At 41.2% G+C, this 26,772-nt stretch overlaps 2 protein-coding genes and 2 long non-coding RNA genes across 9 annotated transcripts; 2 read left to right on the forward strand and 2 right to left on the reverse strand.

The window, feature by feature from the left end:
- On the forward strand, positions 1-5,632 carry LOC4335077 (probable inactive methyltransferase Os04g0175900). The gene is made up of 4 exons (XM_015778459.3): positions 1-585; positions 869-1,182; positions 4,896-4,963; positions 5,120-5,632. The coding sequence occupies exons 1-4, from the start codon at positions 131-133 to the stop codon at positions 5,417-5,419; spliced, it is 1,137 nt and encodes a 378-aa protein (XP_015633945.1). The 5' UTR covers positions 1-130; the 3' UTR covers positions 5,420-5,632.
- Positions 5,633-5,965: 333 nt separating this feature from the next.
- Positions 5,966-6,529, reverse strand: LOC136356067 (uncharacterized). Its single transcript, XR_010740712.1, has 2 exons — positions 6,384-6,529; positions 5,966-6,280 (listed from the first exon to the last, which is right to left on the reverse strand). It is a non-coding gene; the product is annotated as an uncharacterized lncRNA (long non-coding RNA).
- Positions 6,530-7,206: 677 nt separating this feature from the next.
- Positions 7,207-8,232, reverse strand: LOC9266632 (uncharacterized). Its single transcript, XR_003242095.2, has 3 exons — positions 8,085-8,232; positions 7,729-7,810; positions 7,207-7,346 (listed from the first exon to the last, which is right to left on the reverse strand). It is a non-coding gene; the product is annotated as an uncharacterized lncRNA (long non-coding RNA).
- An 8,109-nt stretch (positions 8,233-16,341) lies between these two features.
- Positions 16,342-24,670, forward strand: LOC4335079 (probable inactive methyltransferase Os04g0175900). 6 transcript variants are annotated; one of them, XM_026025027.2, is made up of 5 exons: positions 16,342-16,487; positions 16,570-17,173; positions 18,403-18,716; positions 23,701-23,765; positions 24,149-24,670. In XM_026025027.2, the coding sequence occupies exons 2-5, from the start codon at positions 16,620-16,622 to the stop codon at positions 24,443-24,445; spliced, it is 1,230 nt and encodes a 409-aa protein (XP_025880812.1). In that variant the 5' UTR covers positions 16,342-16,487; positions 16,570-16,619; the 3' UTR covers positions 24,446-24,670. The 6 variants fall into 6 exon arrangements, with proteins under 6 accessions (XP_025880812.1, XP_066165245.1, XP_066165243.1 ...); XM_066309146.1 differs by having other exon boundaries at positions 16,385-16,483; XM_066309148.1 differs by lacking the exon at positions 23,701-23,765.
- Positions 24,671-26,772: the final 2,102 nt, after the last annotated feature.

Below are 26,772 nucleotides of genomic sequence, written 5' to 3' on the forward strand. Positions count from 1 at the left end.
GGTGCATAATATAGCGCCATAAATATTATGGTGCTGAAAATCTCTCATAATTTAATATCACAGCCACCTCCGATAACTTCAGTGTTCAGATTTGAGAAACTCTGTAGCCATACTGACCAGAGAGGCTCACATGGATCCGTACACTAGCAGGGCTCCGGCGAGTGGTGGTGTCGCCGCCGGCGACGACGACGAGGAGGCGGCGTGCCTGCAGGCGTTTGAGCTAATGTGCATCTTCACCGTCCCCATGACACTGAAGGCGGCGATCGAGCTCGGCCTCCTCGACGCACTAGCCGCCGCCGGCGACGGCCGCGCACTGACCGCGGACGAGCTGGCCGCCGCGCGGCTCCCGGACGCGGCGCCGGACAAGGCCGAGGCGGCGTCCTCGGTGGACCGGATGCTGCGGCTCCTCGCGTCGTTCGACGTCGTCAAGTGCTCGACGGAGGCCGGGCCCGGCGGCGAACCTCCCCGGAGACGATACTCGCCGGCGCCCGTCTGCAGGTTGTTCACCGCCGGCGGCAACAGCCACCGTGGATCTCTGGCCCCCTCGGTCTTGTTCGGCGTCGACGAGGACTACCTGTGCACCTGGTAAGATCGACCTCAAAAGTTCCATCGCCAACTACCAGTTTCAAATTCAAGCTAAGTCCAGGATTTGAAATTTCGTCCCCCACCGGAGATTTTCGCCCGAGATTTTCGTTTTTTTAATTTTTTTGTGAATTTGGTCAAATTGTATTCAAATTCATTGACAATCAGTCAAAATTTCAAATAATTTCGGCAAAAAAATTTCGAAATTTCTGAAATTCGGTCCCCCGGCAAAAAAACCAATTTCAAAATTGAAAGCCTTGGCTAAGTCAAGCCGTTTCCTGTGAAGGCGTCAGTTGGCGGCGGCGGTGGGCGGCGGCGGGCCGTCGGCGTTCGAGAGGGCGCACGGGATGCGGATGTTCGAGTACATGGGGACGAACCGCCGGCTGAACACGCTGTTCAACCAGGCCATGGCGCAGCAGTCCATGATTGTGATTGACAAGCTGCTCGACCGCTTCCATGGGTTCGACGGCGTCGGCGTCCTCGTCGACGTCGGCGGGGGCACCGGCGCCACCCTGGAGATGATCACCTCCCGGTACAAGCATATCACCGGCGTTAACTTCGACCTACCCCATGTCATCTCTCAGGCTCCATCTATTCCGGGTAACTAAATATACTTCTTCCGTATAATATTATAAGTTGTTTTAATCTTTTTTATAACTAAATTTATTAAAAAAAATAGCAATATTTACAACATAAAATCAGATTCATTAAATTGTATTATAATATTGTTAAATTTTTCTGTGATTTAGTAAACTTAAAAATATTTGACTATAAAAACAGTCAAAGCAACTTAAAAATATGAAACGGAGGGAGGGAGTAATATTCTATCCATTGCTATGATAGTTGTGTTTGAGTAGTTGACTTATCAATATTAGTATTAAAGACTGACGTAACGTGCCGACCTTTAATTTAACACTAGTATATGCTGAGACGCGAAAAACGTTAATCACCATACGTTCAAATTAAACCACTTTTCACGTGTGCTCAGGGGGGCAGTTTGGACCAAACCATAATGTTGAACTGTTGAAGGGAACCAATAAAGTGGGGATTTTGGAATTTTTCCACCAGTAAAGTATATGCGATTCTAATTTTGAGATTTACAACGGTGGGCTCACCATATATAGTCTAACCCTTTACACACCATTTGCCTTATCTCCCATAATAAAAGTCACTAGAACGGATACCATCATTTCAATCGGATGGTAAGCCACATCTCAATCGGATACGGCGTCCGTCACAGGCTAGAAGTCACAGATGTGAAGAGTTATCTCAATCGGGAAAACAGCCGTCACGGATGAATCTATCTCAATCGGGTCCTAATTAAAACCTGTCACCGATAGCTTTAACCCAGACGACTAGTCAAACTATAGTCCGTCATGGATGACCTATCTCAGTCGGGCCACAACTAGTGTCCGTCACAGATGACCCTTATCTGTGACGGGCATTAACTTTAGCCCGTCACAGATAACCCTCATCTCAATCGGGCCTAAGTTTATGCTCATCACATATGAGTATAATCCAAATTTTTTTTTTTATTTTTTGGCTAGCCTTAGACCTTTGAGGTCCATGCCATGCCGTCCCGCCTCTCCCAGGCCAGTCTTTTTTGTCCTCACTCGTGTGCACCCGGGAAGAACTTCCCGGTCGGTCGGTCACAGATGACCCTCATCTCAATCGGGCCTAAGTTAATGTCCGTCACAGATGAGTATAATCCAAACAGATGAGTATAATCCAAAAAAAATAAGTATAATCCAAAACAAAATAGCTAGCCTCAGACCTTTGAGGTCCATGCCATGCCTTTTGTCCTCACTCGTGTGCATCCGGGAAGAACTTCCCGGTCGGTCGGTCACAGATGACCCTCATCTCAATCGGGCCTAAGTTAATATCCGTCACAGATGAGTATAATCCAGACAGATGAGTATAATCCCAAAAAAAAAGGTCCATGCCATGCCTTTTGTCCTCACTCGTGTGCATCCGGGAAGAACTTCCCGGTCGGTCGGTCACAGATGACCCTCCTCTCAATCGGGCCTAAGTTAATATCCGTCACAGATGAGTATAATCCAAACAGATGAGTATAATCCCAAAAAAAAAAGTATAATCCAAAACAAAATAGCTAGCCTCAGACCTTTGAGGTCCATGCCATGCCGTCCCGCCTCTCCCAGGCCTGTCTTTTTTGTCCTCACTCGCGTGCACCCGGGAAGGTCGGTCACCTATCCCAAAATTGCTCCAGGCCAAGCACGCTTAACATCAAAGTTCTTTGGAGATCAGCTTCCGGAATAGTAGTTGTAACTTGTTGGTATGAGTATTCTATTAATCCTATTAAGCCCTATGCCAGGATGTCACACCCCAACATCCTCCATTCATATACATTCATTCATTCACATACATTAACATCAATATATTTAACATAGCCACATTCACATAACATCTATTTTGATCACATATTTCATATCCATTCACATATTTCACTAGCAAAACCGAGTTAATTGGATCAAATATATATAATTCTAAGAAAAATGAATTTTGAATTGAATTTTATAATACTAAATAAACTCATATGAAAAAGCTGTCAAAAACAAAGTTGTAGAACTCATTGAGATCTGTCAAAAATAAAGCCCGTCATAGATGAGAACTTTAAATTTAATTTTAGGCCGGTGTGTCAAATGCAAAAATCATAAACAAAAAAATTGTATAATTCATCGAGATCTACAACTATTCTATCGGTTCTTTGTACAAATAAGTTCATTTGAACGATTCAAATTTTGAATTTTCAAAATTTGACAACTTTGAACAAAATTTGGGGTTATTAAATGATTTCAAATGGAAAAATCACCAAAACCAAAATTGTAGAACTCATCGAGGTGCAAAACTTTTATTTTGGTCATTTTTCTATATAACATTTTTTGAACTGTTTGAATTTGAATTTAAAAATATGACAACTTCAAAGAACATTTTTAAATACTAAATAATATCAACTGAAAAAGTTGTCAACAACAAAGTTGAATAACTCATCAAGATCAAAAACTTTTATTTTGGTTATTTCTTCCTACGACAAAGTGATAGTAACATTGTTCACAAAATTGACATATCTCTTATATGGTTTTATAAACTATAACACATATATGTAAAATTTGTGAACAATGTTACTAACATTTTGTTGGATAAAGAAATAACAAAAATAAAAGTTTTAGATCTTGATGAGTTATTCAACTTTGTTGTTGATGACTTTTTCAATTGAAATCATTTAGTATTTGAAAATGTTGTCTGAAGGTGTCATATTTTCCAATTCAAATTCAAACTGTTTAAAAAAATGTTATATAGAAAAATGACCAAACTAAAAGTTGTAAATCTTGATAAGTTATATAACTTTGTTGTTGACATTTTTTCCATTTGAAATCATTTACTACCCGTAAAATTATTTTGACTCATAAAATAAATTATTATACTGCACTTAATTATTTTGCTATAGTTAAACTTACAATATAAACATTTCATATGAAAAATGGAAAAATACTCATCGGTGACGGGCTTTAATTAATGCCCGATAGAGATTAAGTTATCTCAATCGGGCATTAGTATATAGCCCTTCACTGATGATGGTCATCTGTGACGGGCCCTAACTTGAGACCCATTTGAGATATGGAATGCTATCCTAATCGGGTCTAAACTACGGCCCGTCACTGATAGGTGCCATCCGTGACGGGCTTAAGTTTTATGTCCATCTAACATGTCTGTGCATTCATATCTCAATCGGGCACTTTTCGGCCCGATTGAGATGACTTCCTTGTGATGGCCCGCTATTTGTAGGCATGTTAGAGGCCGTCACAGATAGAAGGATCTGTACTAGTGAGTATAGCAACATTATAATTAATTAAGCTCGTCGTAGATGTATTGTAGCGATGTTAGACGATAGTGGCATGGCCGATTTTACATGTAAATGGTGACCGACTTATACACTCCAAATATCAAGAATTAGTTTGATTAGCTGGTATATGTTAGAAATATATCAAAGAAAATAATTTGCATAGTTTTTTTACCCTAAATCACGGGGTTGTCTGAAAAAAAAAAGCAAAAACCTAGGGAGTCTTTCATTACATATGCCTCGAAACCTAGAAATTTTGTAACATTTCCTCGATATTTTCGGCAACCCACTGTAGTTCTATCTAGTTTAAAACACTAGTTACTTGGGGGATGATTACGAATTGAAGAGTTGAACATTGTGTGGTTCAATTTAGTACCAAAAGATATGAAAATGACTCGAAAGATGGCTAAGAAATACTACCCATATAGTTTTTCTATGTTGGTTTTACATGCAGGTGTGAAACATATAGCTGGAAATATGTTTGAGAGCATATCTAATATTGGAGATGCAATTTTCTTAAAGGTATGGTGAACAACATACAACAGCTCCTTCTCTATGAATTCAATATCTATATTAAAAACTAAGATAGCATGGTGGTCATAATTTTTGGTTGAATCAAATGACTTTATCATATATATTACAGAATAAAAACAAATGTTTGTCAAAATATATGTACAGATGATCCTCCACATGCAAAACGATGAGGACTGCATCAAGATCCTCAAGAATTGCCACCAAGCCCTGCCGGACAATGGCAAGGTGATTGCTGTTGAGATTGTCCTCCCGACGATCCCAGATCTGGCCCAAACAGCACGATACCCGTTCCAGATGGACATGATCATGCTCAGCAATTCCCGGGGAGGAAAGGAGAGGACAGAGCTGGAGTTCGCCAAGCTAGCCACGGACTCTGGTTTCAGTGGTGCCTTGCGAACAACCTACATCTTGGCCAACTATTGGGTTCTTGAGTTCAGCAAGTAGCTCTGAAAAATCATGTCAAGTTCAATTTGCTAAGCATTTTAATGTGTGCATGGTTATTTCAATACCATACAAATGGTGATCAGAATCGCTATATATACTGAACAATATATGTCAAATATACAATATAAAATGTAAAGTGTCCCTTAAAATTGAACAATATTGTACATATGTTTCAGCATTGCTAATAAAAGCATCCAACTCAGGTTATGGCTATACTGAGTAGGGCTGAATAATATGGTTTGGCTCATTAGGATAAGGAGTTGGCTCAGCTCAGTTTGCTATCCTAAGGCTTAACAAGCTAGACAACCAGCTTTCTCGTCTTGTTACAAGTCTCGACCTAGCTCCTTAAGCTCATGAACCAGAGCAATAAAAATCAGCTCAAAATCCATCTGTGTTGACAACGATGGCCTCTTCAAGTATGGCACGTAAAACAAGAAAAGTCATTAGCGTGTGATTAACTGTAATATTATACTAGATGATTCCCCGCGCGTTGCAGCGGAATTTACAGAAAACAAAATGTACATAGCGTAAGCTTGACAAATGAAAGGAGAAAAAAATTGAAAGCAAGTTAAGGGGCTATGTTCTTCTCATAGATTACCTATGCAAACTAACTCCTCGAAGACAACTTTAAAATGTATATGACATACTGCCCATACGGATAGCTTTATGACCAAAACAGTAAAAGAACGATTGTTCTTAGTTTGATATGCTGATTGTTCTTAGTTTGATATGCTGTACAGAGAGCAACAAAGTAAAAAACTTCAAGTGCTTTCTGAACCCTTATTATGGATGAGCTTCATGGAACCAATCGCCTGCTGTCACAATAACATCGAGCAAACCCATTTCGACTCCTGAGCATATCTGGTAATTGTATCTCAGCTAGGTCATGTAAAAGGAACCCTAAATCGTGCCTCCATATAAAAAATTAGTTCTATAAAGTGAGGGCACAGAAAATATCATTGACCTTTTTAGATTGTCCTTTGCAACCAAGTGTCAGTGATAAGACTGAAAGGATGAAAGTTGAAATTTTAGTAAGAATAAGAATATGCAGTGCACTAAGCAAATGGGGTAAATGAAAATAAAGATCCAATATGCGATACCTTAATAGTCATGAAATAATCGAAAAAATAGAGTGAAATCTTGTACTTACCAATTGAAATAATCGAATAGTCATGAATTATTTAATTTCTCTAGAGCATAATATACTTGTGACATCCAACCAATAACATAATGTGAGCATTGATAGTTGATCTCTAGCAATATCTAAGACGTTAACACTTATTTCTTCTCCTGAAAACAGTTCTCAAAATTAGTGTTACTAATTCTTGCAGAAGAGAAACTCAATTCCTCGGCCGATCAAAATAACTTACTTTATTTGCTGATACAACTCCATCTCTAGAAACAACAAATTCTTCTTAATTGTCTCCAACTTTGGTATAGATGTTATAGAAAACTATTTCTGGCAAAATGAAATAAGGAACCAAATGCAGCTATACACCTGAACTTAGATGACAAAAAGTGTGCAGCATGCTTATGCTTACTCGATAGGGAATTAGGGGTTTATATAGAACATCACATTGATAGATCTGCTAGAGACTGGTAGTAACAGAGGATCCTATCAACTCCTTTCTGCAGTCCAAAACCCAAAATACTGATAAGCAAGAAAAGAACATGCGGACAATAACGTGTTGCATTGCTGTAGTACATACCAGAAGGTTGACACAATACAACAGTTTGACAGCAAGAGAATGAACAACCTTATCTTTTCATCGTCTCACATTTACAGGAGTTGCAGCCATTGGCGTGATGAATAGATGTTGACTTGAAGATAAAATCCAGTTATGGAGTGATGACTCTTCAGATAATTACTTCTATGCTTCCGTTTCCTTATGGAGTGATGGAACAGCTCCCAGAGAAAGCGATCAGCCTAGCCGGTTCAGGTTTTGTTCGACAGCAAGCCAGAATTGTTTCAGCGTTTATGCTTTATAGCGAACAGATGATTAGGGAAAACCAAAACAGGAAGGGAAGATGATGATATACCAAGTAATGCCAGATTGATACATTTATTCATTGCTTTAAAAGTGAAATACTCTTCCTATTTAGGATTAAAGAAACTAAACAAAAAGTACATTGAAAGCTTGAAGGGTACGTGGGAAACCATTGTATCAGAAACGGTGTTGTCTATCGAAGCCTTAAAGGATCTCTGATATTGAAAGCTTTTGTAAAGTTTAGGCATACCATAGGCAAAGTCAAACAAATAAATAGTAATTTGTTAAAAGAAAAATACTTGAGAAGGGAACGTATCTTACATCATAAACATATATCTGCTCAAAATTGCATGAGCTATCATAGATTCTAATGCCCTGGCCCCTGGGCTGTCCAACTAAAGACCTGAACACACCAATCACAACAGGGAGCAAAGATCTGAACATTAGTCAATCCCAATATAGAGCAATTTTATGGTCTTTGAGGAGGTACCATGAAGTACCATTTTTTCTATTGTAAATTTGGTACCCCATAGTACCTAGGTACTGTGAGGTACCATGAGGTACTAAAATTTACATTAAATTTTTGGTACCTCATGGTATCTCCTCAAGTACCGTAGAATTACTCGTGAAATTAAGTAAAACACAGTTTTATATATGCATAAGAAAGATGGACATACATGGATATAGATGCTCGTCATGTGACGAACAATCATCAGCCATAAATAAAACCAATCGGTTAGGGTCAAAACCATCAGAAATTCAGCATCACCGAGGATGAGACAAAGAGCAATAGTTGTATGCACTTGCTGCTTGACTGCATCAAACGGCTGGTTAGCATGTTGCTGGAGCCTGGAGCCCTGGAGCACGAAATCCTCTACTTGAACACCAAATAATCCAAAATTGAGATCTACGCAAAGAAACAACACAAAACGTAGGGGAAACCATAAATCTGCCCCCTGATGAACTTGGTGTCCGACGACAGCGACGCTGCCAGTGGCCGGGAACCGGAAGGGGCAGAGAAGCGAGTAAATCAAACTACAGGGTGGGTGACCTTTATTACGGGCATGGTTTCTGGTGATTGATGGTCAATGATTTATAGTGTGGGAGGCAAAGAGGATGCAGGAAGGGGAGACGAATCGTGCGAGACGACGGGTGCGGAGCGACAACGGTGAGATCAATGGGGGTGAAGTGGATGCGGGAAGGAAAGACGAATCGATGCAGGAGCAGGACACTCATTACTCGTGTGAGTTGTGGGAGAGCGATCTCGGCGGTCCGGGAGAGGAAGAGGTGGGCGCCTGCAGCTAGGGGACGCGATGCGGTGCGGCCGTGCGTGTGGACGATCGATCGCTTGATTGAGATCGAATGATGGAGACAGAATGGGGTGACGTGGAATGTCACGCCCAGAAATTCACGAACCAGAATTTCTAAGCTGAATGTGCATTAAACCCCTGTCCAGGACCAGCCAGGGTACACAAACGACAATTGTTGACATACAGATCCACGTCTTACAAAAATATAAAAGATTACAAATGCAGCGGAAAAAGATAAAAGCGAGCTAAGCCTGAAGACTTGACTCCTGCAGCGGGCGATTCCATTCCACAGGCAACCCTTGACGGCAGCGACGAAACCAACCTCTTCAAGACCTCTCCAAATGAGAAGAACTTCAACTCTGGTGTGGGGGAAAAGAGCAAGACTGAGTACTACCCACTGTACTCAGCAAGTCATACCGGAAGAGGAGGTATGATGCAAGATATATCCAAGGGAGGCTAAAGGTTCTTTTGCATAAAGCCGGCATTTCAAAGCAGTAGTTGAAAGCAGTAAAACAGTTGTAGTAATTAATCCATATTAACCAATCACTGTCCAACGTTACACCACGTTGCAACAGGCCCAAACCACCACCTGAACTAATCAGTTCATTAAGCTAAACTAGGGGTGAGACTAATCACGGTGAATCTGGTCGACCGCCCATAACCGCGGGCACGGCTATTCGAATAGTTTTACTCTGATCAGAGGTGTACAACTGTACCCACAAGACACAGCCCCACGACACGTTCCCGTGCGCCGACATGCCACCACGACATACCGGAAAGAGGCCGTGACAGGACCCTTCGCATAACCCCCTCTAACCGATCGCACCACACCTTAGGGTTCGCCCCCGTCCCCAGCCGGCAACGGGCAGCCCCCCTTTCGTGCCGCGGTGAATCCGGCAGCCGATCAACCGGACACCCCGGCCGACCCAACTCCATCACGCCCACCCTCGCCTGGGTACGTCGGCTAGAGAAAAGCTACACTACAAGCCCAGCCGTTGCCCACGCTGGCTTGTGGTAAGTACGATAAATTCTTCCAGGGCATCCCGCGAACCGGTCCTTAATCGCCATGGGCACGTCTAGCAAAACCATGCACCCACAGCCCACCATGTAGTGTATTTTAATTAACCAACACCATTGCGGTGGCACTAATCCAAAGCTATTGCCAATAATCAAAGTCTATGCTTTAATGTGGCCCCTTTTGTGTACTAGTTGAACTAAGCATGGCTAAGCATCTCCTAAACCAACCTCTAGTCATTTTAATACCCAAGTTATCAATGGCGTAAGGGAAACAACATATAGCTGAGTAATAGGACCCATCCCACATGATATTGTAAAACAATGCAAAATTTAATAGAAATGCGGGATATTTGTAAATTAGGTACAATATGATCAATTGCAATGTATGACTTGCCTTGCTCTCGCACTGATGGAACCACAGCAACGTCTTCGAGAAACCACGAATCGACGGAACGGCCGAAATCTACGCGACAAACAAAGCACACAAGCAAAACATGCTATAAGACTACTGAAACAGGAAACAAAACCATTTTTAATGGATTCTATACATTTTTATGAATTTACTGAGACTTGAATAGACTTAATCGGAGCTCGGATGAATTAGTTATGATTTTTAGAAGATTCTCTGTGTTTTTACTAATAAAGAAAAAACCTTAATGTATTTATTGCGCAATATTGCCCCAGGGCTGACGTCAGCAAGGGGTGGGGCGGCGCCGACATGCGGGACCCACGGGTCAGTGACTCAAAGAGAGAGAGGGGCGGCTGGCAAGCGGGGCCCACCGGGCGGCGGCTCACGGGGAAAGGAGGAAGGCGGCCTGGCTCGGCTCGGCTTCAAGCCGGCCGGCCGGTTAGGGCGAGGGCGGCGGCGGCAAGCGGCCTCCGACGGCGGCGGCCGGCGAGAAGACGACGGCGGCCGGCGACGCGGGCGACGGTGCATCGCGGCGACGCGCATGCGGGGAGCGGCGGCGCGCGCGGGAGGAAGAGAGAGGGAGTTCTCACCGGGGTTCGGCCGGCGCGGGAGGAGACGACGGCAAACGGCGACGGTGAGCGACCGAAGAGCGACGGCGAACGGCGGCCGAGCTCCGGGACACCCTAAGAGAGGAAGTGAGAGGGGTTAGAGGGAGAGAGGGTGCCCACGACGAGTGAGAGCCATGGCCGACGGCGGCGGCTATGGTGGTACTCACCGGCGTGCGGAGGGAAGCGGGCCCCGATGGCGGGATTGGATGGGGATGCGGCGGCCGGGGTAGCTTTGGCGGCGGCGAAGCTAATGGCGGTGGCAAATTGGCTCGGCGGCGGCTCCAGCGGCGGCGAGCGGCGACCGGAGGAGTGGAAAAGGCGGCGGCAGCGGGTATAGCGATGCGGGAGTGATGGAGGGCACGGGAGAGAGCGGCGGAAAGAGGAAAAATGTGGAAGGGAGTGCGGGGATGGTTTATATGGGCTCGGGAGGGGCGGACGAGGCCGGGAAGCGGCCGGATTTCTCGCCGACGTGGGGGATGGAGAGAGAGAGAGAGAGAGAGAGATTCGAATTCGAATCCCTCCGTTGCGGGGTGCACGCGCGAGTGGAAGGAGGTGCGGGGAAGGTGGGCGGCGACGTGGGCGTGCGGTACGGGCGGAGTGGGCGCGGGAAACGGGGAAACCGGCGGCGTCGGTGGCGGTTTCGGCGGCGGCGGTGCCGTCGGCTGGAGGAGGAAGAAGGGGAACGGGCCGGCCCAAGCGAAGGAGGCCGAGCGCGGGAGGGAGTGGGCCGACGGCCCAATAGAGAAAAAAAAAAAAGAAGGAAAAGAAAAAGAAAAGGAAGAAAGGATTTTTCCTGGGATTAAAAATTGCACTTTGGTGATTTTTAATTGGTTAAAATTATTTCCAAGGCTCTGAAAATTCCACTAAAAATCCTGTTAACATATTTTGACATGTAGAATCCAAGAAAAATTCCACATGCCGATTCCGATTATTATTTGCATTTATTAATTATGGAATTAGCTCTAGGTTAATTAAGATAATTTCTTCGGACAATTTATTTAACCATTTTTTTTAAAGCAAGCAAAAGGGGAAACTTCCGGGCGTGACATGGAAGCACCAGGAAACAGAGAATTCCAGTAGTGGGGATGATTTGTATAGGTATATAGGATTCTATCCATTGCGAATAAGGATAATTTGGTCTGAATGTACTGATAAATGCACTCAAAGGGCTGGTAGTGGCGTATTTCTTCAAATAGATGTAAAATTATAATGTTGTGGTTACATATACGCAAATACTAGTGATACTTTTCAAAATCAATAATGTTTTAATGGTATCGATTCAATTAACCCATTTCTATATTGCCATGTCCTCCCCATCCCCGCCATGCCATCGCCGTCTCATCGTCTCCATGCGGCGGCACAATCCTACCGGAACCGGTACATCAGATCCATTGAACAGCTCGGATCCGGAGCGAGGTAGGCAGAGGTGTAAACCTGGCGACACAATCGCCTCTACCGACAACAGTGAGCCATGATCAGCCATCGCTGCTGGTAGGGAGAAGCAACAAACCAAGAAATTTCTACCGGTCTTCATTTTGCATACGTTGCTTCTGCTATGTTTCTGCTGATTACCATTTAACATTCATACCTAGACCCTCTTTGTTTAGGCTTAGATTTATTGGCTTAGACTTTTAAGTTAACTTATTGGCTTATATAATTTATAAACCAATGGATTTAATGTCCTATGTTTAGTAGGGGAGTCATACATCTAGCTCATATAAACCAAAATAACTTCTCCAACCTAACTTTTTGGCTTAATAGTAGAGTGGCTTATGGCTTAAAAAAGCCAAACGAAAAAACTACTTATTTGTTTAGGCTTAAACTTTTTGGCTTATAAGTTGACTTATAAGCCTAAACAAAGAGGGCCTTAGTTTCTTTCTAGAACAAATATTCAATATTCAGTGTAACACAATGGTCTTCATATAAGAGATGATAATCTAAATAAATAGTAGATTTAATTTGTTATTGATTCCTCAAGTTCCTGTAGTTTTTTTTATGTAGGATTCAATTTTTATGATTAATAACAGGTGAACTATATATGCGTATGGGGCTTAAAGAAATATATATCTGAAACCCAGGTGCATTTGGGACAGTAAGAGAGTATGTTGCAGCTGAAGATGCTAATACAACTTCTGCAATTTGGCAAAGGCGAACGTTTTCCTGCACAAGGACGTCAACTCTCATGAGGTTTTGATATGGGCCAAATTGTTCCGAAACATATTTTATACAAAATATTAACTGTGGAATCATCCTTAATTGCTTGCAAGAATAGTTGTGAGTATATCCAAGTTCATTGAGGGGAATTTCCAGAAATTACAAAGCTAAGCAAATACAGAGTTTAAACTAATTAAGCCATGATCTTTAACATTTTTGTATGTAACTCATCATTCTGTCAACACTATTCATATTTTTAAAACCTTGGTTACCTTAAATCAGGTTCTGGGCCATTGTTATGGCTCCATCTTTCCATGTGGTTCAAGGTGACCTTCAGATATATCATATTGTTTTTCATTGTCCCCCGCAAAAAAAAAAATTGTTTTTCATTGTCTGCTGGAGTCCATCATTTCCTACAGGAATACATATGCAAATTTCATTTTAGTGTGATTTTGAACCAAAGCCATGCCATTGAGCTAATAAAAAGAGCAGTCAACCTCTTGATTAAGAAGGTAATCTTCTCTTTGATTGTTGTAGCTCTGAAAATGTTTTCCACTACTACTACTTCGGTATCCATGCTAATATCTTACGATTCTCAGTCATGATGATTCTTTTTAAGATCTTTTTGGCTTGACTATTATGTTTGTATTCTCTCAGAGAAGAATCCGCGGAAGGTGAAAAATTCTGAACAAACTGGTCAAGCTTTCACCTGTTGATTTTCTATCATTACCAACTTAGCCTGCTTTTGTTATCCATATGCTTTCCCACCACCAATGAGAAGCAGTAAATTCAGTCATGTGATATCATATAATGTTTAAGAAATTTATTTGAAGTCTTCCTGACCTGAATGCTGTAGCATGGTTCAGATGTGTTGTATTTGTGACAATAAGCTATTCATATATGCAAGGTGCCAACTGACACTCTGCTTATCAAAGCATAATAGCAGTGCCTATTGCGTGCATTTTTTTGTGAATAAGGGGGAAGAGTTGATGTAATGATGAGCTGAATATGTTTACTGTGTATTCCAAACCATAACAAAAGAAAAAAAAACTCTAGACAAATGATTTGTCTGCTCTACCCTTACCTGCCCATTTCATAACCTATGCTGCTATTTTTTCTACATGCAAAATGACTGTGTAAATAGTACTACTATGTTATTTATAATTGTACCCATCTGTGTGCAGTATGTTGGAAATTTGGTCATAATTCGGCATATTTTAATCTAAAATATTAAGACAATAAACATGACATACACAATGAGAAGCGATCTAGTGATAAGGCTAAATATAAACATGAGCATGCTTAAAGTAAAATAAGCATAGACATCGTTGACATTCACATAGGATTGAAATCCTATGGATAACATTGTGAACATGTAAATAACAAAAAGAAAATCAAATAAAGTTAGAATCTTATACCCAGATAATGGTGCAGAAGATGTTGAGGCACTCGTATTGCCTCCGTTGATGTTGTCTCCTCCGTTCTCTCCAGTAGAAGCCATGGTGAAACAGAAGTAGAGGAAGATGCAACATTAACGTCGAAGAACAAAGAACAGGAGCAGTCACGCTTGAAGCGCTACCCAAAAACTTGATCGCCCGCCTACCCATGCAGGTTGTCAAGTGGACGGAGTTCTGGAGGCACCTGCTCGTCTCGTACACCTTCCGTAACCGACGGGCTCGTTAATACGAAATCAATTCTCCGTATTTATTACCATCCGTTAAACAAAACGAGAGAGAGAGAACAGCAGCAGATGCCTGCCTTGCCTCGCCTCGCCTGGCTGTCCGCGCACCATCTCAACCAATCAACAGAGACTGTCCACTAGCTCCGTATTTAAGTTGAGACATCTTCACTTAGATTTCCAATGTGGTATTATTACCCATAGCACTTAATGTGGGCCAATGGAATTTATTAGGATTTAATTGGGCCTAGCCCATTAATCTAACATGGTATAGAGTATTAACATTGTATACTTGAAATTATATATCTGTTCAAATGGCGTGCACTTTCTAGAAGTATACAAAATTTGGAAATGTTTTCTCTTTATTGCAATTAACTTCATATGTTGCAAATAATTGCGAACACTCTAGGAAGAGAAAGGTGTGTAAAGCAATAGAGAAATAAGTGACCAATTTTACAGCTCATACCTTTAGTCCAACTTATTTTAATAAATGATCCTTTAGTGAAATTTTCACTAAGGCTACATGTACATAGTAAAGTTGTAGCTAGGTAATTTTGCTTGCTAATATTGCAGTTATTTGATTGTTTGGTCAATAAAAAAAAGTTGCAATTCCTTTAAATTCTCTCTTTGTTGATACAGATTTAAGCTAATCAGTACAAACAAATTTAATACATTTATCAGAGAGGAAGATCATGGTCTCGTGAACACGCAACTCCACATGCTAGTAATTGCGCACCAGATTATTACTCCCTCCGTCCCATAATATAAGGGATTTTGAGTTTTTGCGCGCATGCACTGTTTGACCACTCGTCTTATTCAAAATTTTTTTGGAATTATTATTTATTTATTTTTGACTTACTTTATTATCCAAAGTACTTTAAGCATAACTTTTCGTTTTTTATATTTGCACAAATTTTTTTGAATAAAACTAGTGGTCAAACAATGCAAACAAAAACTGAACTGAACATCTTTTATATTATGGGACGGAGGAGAGAGTAATTTGTTTCTGTTGAATGAATCAATTATTTAATGGACCCACACGACACTTGTGTGATATGATTGACGTTGTGTACTGATTTCACTGTTGTGAGCTTGGGATTGATGTTGTTGGTCTGGTGGCTTGGTAGATGCAGAAAAAAGTATAACGTTGCAGATAAGTTGATAATAACCATGAGAAATTTTACGGCTAACAGAAACAATAGAATAAGTGAAAAAACGACCCCTGCGCTCAAGATTTGTACTGCCATCCTGAAAATCTCATGTCACCCATCTTTTTTTATCTGAGCAAATATGTTTTCTGTATATGCGTGAAAAATGTAAAACTGTAAAACTCAAAGCTTTGTCAGATCTTAGCACCTCGAAATATGTTTCATAAAATGAGATGCACATTGTTATAGATCCCTGTGTTTGTACTATGTTTTTATATAAAAAAAATTATATCCAGTACTTTAAAGCACCTCATAGGTGGTAAGGTACTGTCACATGGGTTGTCACATGGGTTGTCACATGTGTGTCGGTTTATTTAAAACCAGCACATATTACTGTTTTCCATCTTGATAGGACCACTAATTTAAATAAAAACCGACACCTCTACTATATGTGTCCTTTTCTTAAAAAAAATCTTATACTTATTTGATAGGTGCCGGTTCTATATAAAAACATACACATATAGTATTAGCACTTTTTTTTTAAAAAAGGCACGTATGACAAACTATAGGTGCCGGTTTTTAAAAAATGGGTACACGAGCCAAGCCCAGTGCCACACACATAAAAATCTCGGCCGCCCCTCTCCTCCAAACCCTATCCACTCCCCCTCCCATGGTGGCTGCGGGACCGTGGGATCGGCAGAGATGATGGTGGATGAAGACCGATACAGCAGGACGACGACGACGGTGTCGTGGTTGGTATGTTCGGCTCAATTCGAGCTGGCTCTCCTTTTTAATGACTTATACGAATCTAAAAATACCGGTTCTATTTTTCTTATAGGTGTCAATATCTTCTATTGGTTACCTATAAATCCTTACAAACCGATACCTATGATATATTATGTAGTAGTGCCATGTAGTGCACCAACACGCCATATACTAGTTTCAGAATTGAGACACACTGATCATTGTGAGAGAGAAGTAGACCAAACAAGGCAAGCTCGCATGGCTTCGGGCATTAGCAGGACTCCGGCCACGGGTGTCACCGCCGGCGGCGGCGACGACGAGGAGGCGGCATGGTTGCACGCGCTTGAGCTGATCTCGGGCTTCACCGTCTCCATGACACTGAAGGCGGCGATCCAGCTCGGACTCATCGACGCACTTACCGCCGCCGCCGACGGCCGCGCGCTGACCGCCGGCGAGCTGGTTGCGCAGCTCCCGGCGGTGGACGATGCCGAGGCGGCGACCTCGGTGGACCGGATGCTGCGGCTCCTGGCGTCGTTCAACGTCGTCAGGTGCTCGACGGAGGCGGGGCCTGGCGGTGATCCTCTCCGGCGCTACTCGCCGGCGCCTGTGTGCAGGTGGTTCACCGCCGGCGACAACCACCAAGGGTCTCTGGCACCCAGGCTCATGCTCGACGTCGACGAAGACAATCTGAGCACCTGGTATGCGAATTTTTATTACTTTCTTTTGAACCTTATTAATTTTTAATTTAAAAAACAAACCCTTCCAAAATCTAAACTGACGTGATAATTTTTTCATGCCATGCACTACCGAAGAAACCATCATTACCGGGTCGGTCAAAATCCATAATTGCCCTGGTTTATTAAAAAACCAGGACTAAAAATCATCGTTAGCTCCGGTTGAAAAGCTCATAGCCATTTTATAATACCAACCAGAATTAAAGATCATTTTTAGCCCCGTTCGAAAAAGTGTCCGCCCCCTACTCTTTTTGTTCCCGTTTGGAAACACCAACCGGCACTAAAAATCGGCGCATAGTATATAATCCCTCGTACTTATCCTCTAGCAACTACCTCTTCCCTTATCCTCCTCTCTTTTCTTATCCTCTTCCTTTCCTCTCTCTATTCGATCTTATCCCCTCAAGAGCACGCAGATCGGGCGCGCGAGCGAGCGAGTAGGACGGCAGAGGGAGGCACGGCAGGCGGCTGCGCGGTAGGCGGCGGCGGGGGACGGGTGGCGCCTCTGCCAGACGGGAAGCGGGAGGCGATTGCGGCATCGCCGGATGGTGTTTTTGGTTTTTTTTTTAAGAATTTGTGATTCATTGCATTTGGAGATAATCGATTTGAGGATTTGTGATTCATTGCATGGATCTATGATGTATAATCTGTGATGTATTTGATTGTGTGTGGTGTGAATATGTGATGTATTTGTGATGATTTTTTTAGAACTTGTGATGTAATTTCTTTTAGAATTGTGATGTATTTTTTTTTAGAATTAGTGATTTGAGGATTTGGAGATGATCCTTTTGTTCTGTGATGATCGATTTAGGGATTTCACGATTTGGAGATGATTTAGGAATATAGTGAAATCAATATTCAATGTTGAAACAATGAAAAAAAAAGAAAAAACAACTACCAACAGGAGCTAGCCTAGCTCTATTTTTAGTCCCGGTTTGCAAAAATAGATTTTTAATCTTGGTTATTTCAACGGATTCATACTCCCGGTTGCATAACCGGGACTCAGGGGATTACGAACAGGGGTTAAAAACCTTTTCTCTAGCAGTGATGCCAATTAGCTGACGTGTTCAAAGTTGTTTATTTATAAAATTTAAAATTTAAATGGTTAAAAAATACATAAAACTTTTGACACTCCCACTTAAAAAAATTCATCGCATATAATGCCGAATTTAACTACATGTTTTTTTCATGTGAAGGCATCAGATGGCGGCGGCGGTCGTCAGCGGTGGGCCATCGGCGTTCGAGAGGGCGCACGGGATGCCATTGTTTGAGTACATGGGGACGAACCACCGGTTCAATATGCTGTTCAACCAGGCCATGTCGCAGCAGTCCATGATGGTGATGAACAAGCTGCTAGACCGCTTCCATGGGTTTGATGGCATCAGTGTCCTCGTCGACGTCGGCGGGGGCACCGGCGTCACCCTGAAGATGATCATCTCCCGGTATAAGCACATTACTGGTGTCAACTTCGACTTACCCCACGTCATATCTCAGGCTCCATCTCTTCCGGGTATGGCAATAACCTATCTATTGCTAAAACAAAAACGATATATATTATTCGACAGTTTTCACTTTTTCAGGGACAAAATCACTCAAATTTCTAACTTTCCTAATCACTTCACGACTCATGCTCCATGACCTCCTTCTCCAGTTCCGGCGAACATGGAATGAACTCTAACAAACTCAGACGAGCTCTAGAGCGGTTAGGTCTTCTGGTTGGCGATGGTAGGATGGGTGCAGGGTAGATGGGAGGAGTTCCCTGTGCAGTACGCCCCAGTGGCGGTGGCAAAGCGGTGAGAATATGGTGTTGGTGGAGCCAGAATTTGCTCAAGAGTAGGGACAAACTAAGATAATTTACGTAAGTTTATCTTTTATCTTCTATTTTTTAAAAAATAAATTATAATTTAAATAGATATTTGCGTCTGAGTTATGAGTATGTAGGGCTGTAGACCTAGCTACCCTACTTTTATATATGCTCCTGGGGGCTAAGTTACCGCATTCCCGCTAGTATAGAAGAGGATGGTGGGCAGGTGTAGGCAAAAGGCTTGTCATAGGACTGTCTAAGAGGCCATGAGAGGTGGTAATAGTTATTGTGGCAGGAACCGATGGAGATGAAAGATGATAGTAGTGTGGGGTCACCAGAGCTAAGGAAATGAAGATGAAGACACATGGTGAAATAAGGTTGAGGGGAGGGGGGAAGTGGCGTGGTCTAGCCTATCTCACCAGCAGTCCAGCACCAGAGGGAAAGCCGATGAGGCAGAGGGTAGTGGGGCACGGGGTTGGAGGCAGAGCAATGCTACTTTGGACTTGAATTGAATGGAACGAAGAAGTTGATAACTAGGAAACAAAGTAAAATCTGAACAATTCGACTTAGATCTAACGGTTAGATAGATTTGTGTGATTTGGTGAGATGAAATGTATTGAGTGACACATACATGGTTCCTTTCTATAATACAAGTGTGTACTCGATATCATAAAAATACTATAATTGAGATTTCAAATGAGCACAGCTTGTTAATTAATATCTATGTGGCCCACATAGATAATGTTATTTTTGATGGAAATTATTGTCAGGCTTTGCCCAACAGTATAGCTTTTATAAAAGAAAAATATTTACATCATACAAAGAGGACACAGAAAGATCTGAAGAATATTACAAAGTTTGTAACCAAACAAACAATAGTTGTTTAAGGGGGTCCTTCATTCTACACATTTGCCAAAACTATCATCTGGAAGAAGTTGAGATTGGAGCTCCAACTGATACCCAAGTGCTGCCAACATTCCAAACTGAATGGACAGGTAAAGAAAAGATGCAGTTTCATTTCTCTCCAAACTATCATCATCTTCTTTTGCACAATGACTGCGGTCTAACATATCTCTTGTGTTAAATCGGTCCATCGATAAAAGCCAAGCAAATACTTTTATTTTCATCACGCATCTTGTCTTCTAGATACAAACAAATGGCCTTGGTGGTTGTAGGAAAGAAAAAAAAATAGTTTGTAAAGTCTTTGAGTCGAGAATTTATCAACATTCCAGATGAAATTCCAATGATCACCATATCCCGCTTGCAAGTGAATTTGTTCGAGCTCTGACTGCAAAATTAGAAATTCCTCATAAGTATCAGCATTCAGTGGCAAAAGAAAAGCATCTTCCAACGGCTTTGAACAAATTTGTTTGACAAACTCAAGCTTATCTGAGCCAACAATATAGAGAATGGGAAATTTATTGCATCTAAGTTTCTCATTCCAAAGATCCTCCCAAAAAAAAGACTAAGGTTCATGTTCTCACCGTACTCTGTGCAATCCCTTTAAAGATATCACCTAGGGATATAACATCCTTCCACCAGAAAGAGCTTTTGTTCATTCCCAAATGGGGTGGCTTTGTAGTATAATAAGAGTTCCATATATGATACACCTATGAAAGGTCTGCACTCCTATAGAATTTGGCCAAGTGCTCTATCAACAAGGCAATGTTTTGGATTCTCACGTTAATTATATCTAACCTACATTTCTCCTTTGGCCTACAGACTAGCTCCCAAGAATCAAGTGACTTTCTGGTAGAATTAGCGTTATTACCCCTCCATAGTAAATTCTTTCTTGCAGTACCAATAGCCTTGATCACAGTTATAGGCAACTTTAGATAGCACATATGTTACGTAGGAATTGTTGAAAGCACCGAGTTAATCAGAGTTAATCTACCTCCTTGAGGTAGAAAAATAGAACTTATTGTCAAACGCCTTTCAACTCTATCCACCAGTGGAGCAAAATCTATCACTTTTGAGCTTGTGATATCCATGGGTAACCTCAGATAAGTGAAAGACATAGTGCAAACTGTGCGACCAAGCAAACTAGCTAGCAATTCCACCTTCTCATCAGTCAAGTTGACACGGTAGAGGCTTGATTTATGATAATTTCACCTTTAAGCCTGCGGATTGAGCAAAAGAGTTCAGAAGAGCCTTGAAACCGAAAAGTACAAATTGGGAGGATTTTAGAAGGATCAACATATTATCAACATATTGGATAATAGGAAAACCTTTCCCATCCATCTCATTTATGTGCTTAGTAAGCAGCCCCAACGAATATGCATTGTTTACCACTCTCTGCAGGAGATCATCTCCTTGGCGCACTCCCCTTTTACAACAGAAAGACTTCCGTAGCACTCCATTAAGCATGACAGAAGAGCCTCCCAAAATAAAAAAAAATGATTCATCCAACCTAACCACTGATCATTAAAACCCATGCTCCTTATAATGGCCAGCAAAGCAGAATGTTCAATTGTATCAAAAGTTATCTCAAAATCACGCTTAAGAAGTACAATTTCTCTTTTAGATTGCTGACATTGGTGGATATAATAAAAAGACCAGGCCAGACAATCTTGGATTGTTCTTTTGATGAAACCATATTGGTTCTCATGAACAATTTTCAAAATAACATAGATAATGCTATTGTTAATAATGTGGCTGTGTGCGTTAAGACACGTCTAATACAAGAGGTCTAGCCTCACAGGCAAGTGTCTCTGGCAAGAAGCTAATTAACTGACTGTGTACTCCACTAAAATATCATGTATTAATTTGTTTTAACTAGTACTCCGTATCTTGCAAATTAAATTATCAAGGAAAATAAAGAAAACATGTGGTATAGGCACAATGCATATAGCTCGTTTAGCAATTTGGAGGAAAGGGATTAAGAGTTTAGAGAAGGAATTGGTGTAGTATTGGAAATGAGAATTATGTTTACTCCGTCCTTTGTTTGGGAGTAGAAATGACGATTATGGGGAGTTCATGTGAAAATTGAATTCTAAGTAACAATGTAAGGTTTTGATTTATTTCCTCATACTTAACAAAGTAATAATGTAAGGTTTAGTCTTAAAATTGCCTTCCTAATCCCTCCTAAAACACCCACATCCATCAATCAAACAAGAGATTTAACAATCACACCTCCCAAACTCTCATTCCCTCCTTACTATATTCCCACCAACCAAATGCATCCAAGGGGACTTTTGCAGTATATTCTACTGCTAGTATATATTAGCAGTATGTGAAAGGGTAGATTTGGTATTTGTTAAAACTCTGAAAAGGGCTGTTTAGTAATTTGAAATTGAGATTTATTTCTTGCGATTTAATTCAATCGGGAGTTCCTTCCTGGATCTTGTCGTCCGGGCGTTGTAGCGCTCCCATCGGGCGTGGCGACCACCCGAATGGAGGCGTAGCGATTCCTTCGACGGTCGGATTTAATCTAGTAGATTCAGTTTGCAATGGGCATGATTTGCATAAGAACACTAGGAAAAAAAACTGGTTAGGGATAAAACCACATAATAGTGTAAATAGATTTGATATGTTCACAGCAATGAAGTGGATTATCTCATACATTCTTGGTTCGATCAGTTTCTAAGTCTCTGAATTCCTAACACATACCAAGTCCTTAATTCATTGAACATAAGAAAGAACAGCGGCGCCGATTGTGGTCGTCGGCAGCTCGCAGAAGAAATTAGCGGCGACGGTCGCCCATGCGCGCAGCATCGAGAAAAAAAAGGCTTCAACTGGGTGGCGGCTATCGATCGGATCTGACCAACTGAGGAAACGTGAATTTACAAAATTACCCCCCACGCAATTACGCAAATAGATAAAAAGATAGATATACCCTAAACAATTTATACTGCAGGATATTTGGAAGGAAGATAAGATGAATTTACACCGTTAAATTAAATATACTGGTAGTATATACTAGCAGTAGAATGTACCGTAAAAGTCCTCTTTATATATAATCAGAAACATGGAGAATTTTATACAATCGTCCCTGAAGTTCTTTTTTTTATTTTCCCTTCTGTGCATAATCTTTTTTTCTTTTTTAATACAATGTAGTTATTTATATTTTTTTATTGTAGCGCCGTATATAGAGCTCTTATGGTGTTTTTGAAGAAGATCGATATAGCCTATTTAATTTATAAAATTTACTGTAGGGGCTTTCCTTACATTTTCCAAGTTGGAAACATGGTGTTCTTGTAAAAAAGTATAAAAAAAGACGTTTTTAGCGTAACATATGCCTCAAAACCTACTATTATTGAGATTTGTTCACTCTTCAGCAATCTGCTATGGATCTTGCTAGTTCAAAATATGATATCGTGTAGACGAGAAATATGACTATAAGCACTACAGCAAGTGCGAAATATTAGTATCAAGTGCCAAGGCCCATCTGTACATGTTCAGAAATCGGTACTGATGATGGGGTCATTGCCGAAAGTTTGGTGCCTGGTTCAGAACCGGCACCGATACCAATTACTAACCAGCATTTATATGCATGTTTACGGTAGTGTGCTACATATGGAAGCGGTTCCTCTGACGTGAACTGCCCAATGACGTGGTCACTGATAGGTGGGCTCACGAGCGGTAGGGCCCACATGTCAGTCACCACGTCTCTCTGACTTCACGTCAGATGATCACAATCCGCTACATATGTATATAAATTAGTTTTCCGTGTTCGACTTTTCATATGCAGGTGTGAATCATGTAGCTGGAAATATGTTTGAGAGCGTACCTAAAGGAGATGCAATTTTCTTGAAGGTACGATGAACTACATATAACAACTGCATGCCACTGCATAAATTTTAAACAAAGTTCTCGCTAGAATAACTCCTATTGTCTTACCTTTATAAACATCTATATGTACTGACTCAAGATCTGCAAACCAATGCTCCATTATCATACGAAAATGTAGCGACTCAAAACTTGGGGCAGCACAAGCGGATCGACAGGAAGTTGTTGGCCCACTCTTCATTAATTAAATAAACTAATTAAGTTTCACATTTTAGAGATTCAGTATGTGAAAGTTAATTATTTCATTTGGTTAAACTAGAATAGGTCAATAAATAGCCATGAAAGGAATTGTTTGTAAATTTATCATATTTTACAAACCATAAACTAATGTTGCTTGAATAAATGTGCAGTCGATGCTCCTACGAAACGATGAGGAGTGCATCAAGATTCTCAAGAACTGCCACTATGCTCTCTCAGACAATGGGAAGGTGATTGTTGTTGATATTGTTCTCCCTGAAACCCCAAAACCGGTACCCGAAGCACAAAACCCACTCCGGATGGACGTTATGATGCTCAACAATCTTCGTGGAGGAAAGATAAGGACAGAGCAGGAGTACGCGAAGCTAGCTATGGATTCTGGCTTCAGTGGTTCCTTCCGGACAACCTACATTTTCGCCAACTTTATGGCAATTGAACTATGCAAGTAGCTCTTGAAAATCATGTCAAGTTCGTATTACTCCCTTCATCACTAACTGAACTTTTGGCTATGTATGTAGACAATCATTTTGCTCAGATATCTTGTCCATATGTACAGCCAAATGCTCACGAAGGAGTATGTATTTCAATGTGTAATTGTGTATGGCTAACACTATACCATTCAATGGTCTGAAAATTAAAAACTTTTCTTCAATAATATGAAGTATCACTAGAAATTGAACAGTATTACAAATAGTTTAGCATTTATAAAAAAATGCATCAAAGGTAGGACGGTTTGGTCTAGGCTGAGGATTGGATTGGATTAAGTGGTTTTATCTTTTTTAAAAAAAAAAATTCGTGCAATCTTTTCACTTAGCATGCCCACGAAAATATTGAAGCTATCCTTCCCACGCTTAGGTTCTTCTCCAAGGAAATTGCTATGTATATGACCCAACTGTCCGACTCAGATACGACTGAATTTGATAAAAGGTTGTAAATGGCTACAGTGCATATGAACATGTTCTTCTTTGATTGATCTATGGTTGCATGTCTCTAGTTGTATATGAGTTATGCAACTGGGTCATACGTATAACAATACTCTTTCTCCAATACCTAGTTTCGCCTCCGAATTACTTGATAGATAGAACCCAACTAATTAACCTACTCCGCGGAGGGCGTTGCGACGGAGCGATTGGTTGAGACGGACGGAGGCGTGGACGTCGAGAGCGGAGACGTGGTGCGGTCGTGGACAATGACGGGTGTGGCACTAGTAAAATAGAGGGATCCCCTTGCCGCCGACTTGGTCGCCTCCGGCCATGATCAATTCACAACCATCGGGGAGAGAACTGAGAGGCGATGTGCCATACGGCATCGGTGGAGGTGGTCGAGGGGGACAGAGTGGAGCGGACATGTGGAGGAACGCGTCTACCTGCTGCCAAGCTCGCCTCCTCCCGCCATCGCCTAGAGTCTTGCGATGGCCGCCAAACAGGTGTGACGGCGGACGAGAGAGCGGAGCAAATCCGGGGCACGCGTGGTAGATGGCACGATGGGGCTGCGGTGGCATGGAGCGCCGATGGAAGGCGGGGGTAGCACCAAAGCGAGGGGAATAGTGAGTGAGAAAGAGGGGAAACCGGGGGCTCCTAGTTCATGTTAACGCGCCAGACAAGTAACTCGTGCATGCCGAAGGAGGCTCGACTTCAATTCCTCAGCTTCACTTTTCGCGTATGTCCAAAATTTTCTGCGTTTTGCTCACTTGCGTTTCTGAGTTTCCATTGTCTCTTTCCTGAACTACAAGTTCCATTTGTAGATTTAAGTAGAAAAATAAAAAAATTACTTCCTCTGTTTCATATTATAAGTCTTTCTAGCATTGTCCACATTCATATATGTGTTAATGAATCTAGACATATATATATATGTCTAGATTCATTAACATATATATGAATGTGGACAATGTTAGAAAATCTTATAATACGAAACAAAGGAAGTACTTGATAATTTTTCTTTTTATTTTAGTCTAATGATGTACTTAGCGTTAATGAAGGTGTCAAGCATATTTTTATAAATAAAATAATAATAAACAATCGATTCAAAAATTTTAAAGAATAACTTCAAAGCTGAAAATTTTGAGTTCAAAAATTCAAATATGCGTGAAAGTATTCATAATTTAAGTTGAAAGTTTTTAAAATTTGAGCCGAAAGTTTTAAATTTGAGTTGAAAATTTTCAAATTTGAAAGTTTCCAATTTTTCACTTGAATGTTTTTAAATTTTGGCTTGAAAGTTTTTAAATTTTAAATTAAAAGTTTTAAGTTGGACTTGAAAGTTTTCAAATTTGAGTTGAGTCGAATGTTTCAAATTTTTGGTAGAGTTTTTTCAATAAAATATAGTCTTAAATTTGGTTTGAAAGTTTTAAAAATGGGAGCAAAGTGGATAGTGCTCGTAAATAAAACGATCTGTACTAAATACAACACTAATTTGTGAGTTTTAGTTTTCCGTTCCCATTTTTGGCCAGATCCGTAAGGCCTGACAGCACCACATGTGTGCTCCCTGGCCGGCTGGCTTGGAAATTATGTTGCTGTTTGGTTGGAAATTATGTGCGACTTCATTAGCCAACGCACGGTACGAATTAGCAAAACCGGGGGAGGGAAACCGTGTGCGAAGTGAGGAAGAGGTGCTCGATGTGGAGAAAAAGAGACGCGATCTGACACGTTGGATTTGGTGATCCCACGATCCATATTTCGCGTGTCTGCCTTGGTCCGATTCAACACCACCACTATATTTTTTTTAAAGTAAAGTATGTATGTATGTGTGTATGTGTTGTGTGTGTGTATATATATATATA

The sequence above is a fragment of the Oryza sativa genome, chromosome 4 (genome assembly GCF_034140825.1).
Source record: "Oryza sativa Japonica Group chromosome 4, ASM3414082v1".
Taxonomy (NCBI): domain Eukaryota; kingdom Viridiplantae; phylum Streptophyta; class Magnoliopsida; order Poales; family Poaceae; genus Oryza; species Oryza sativa.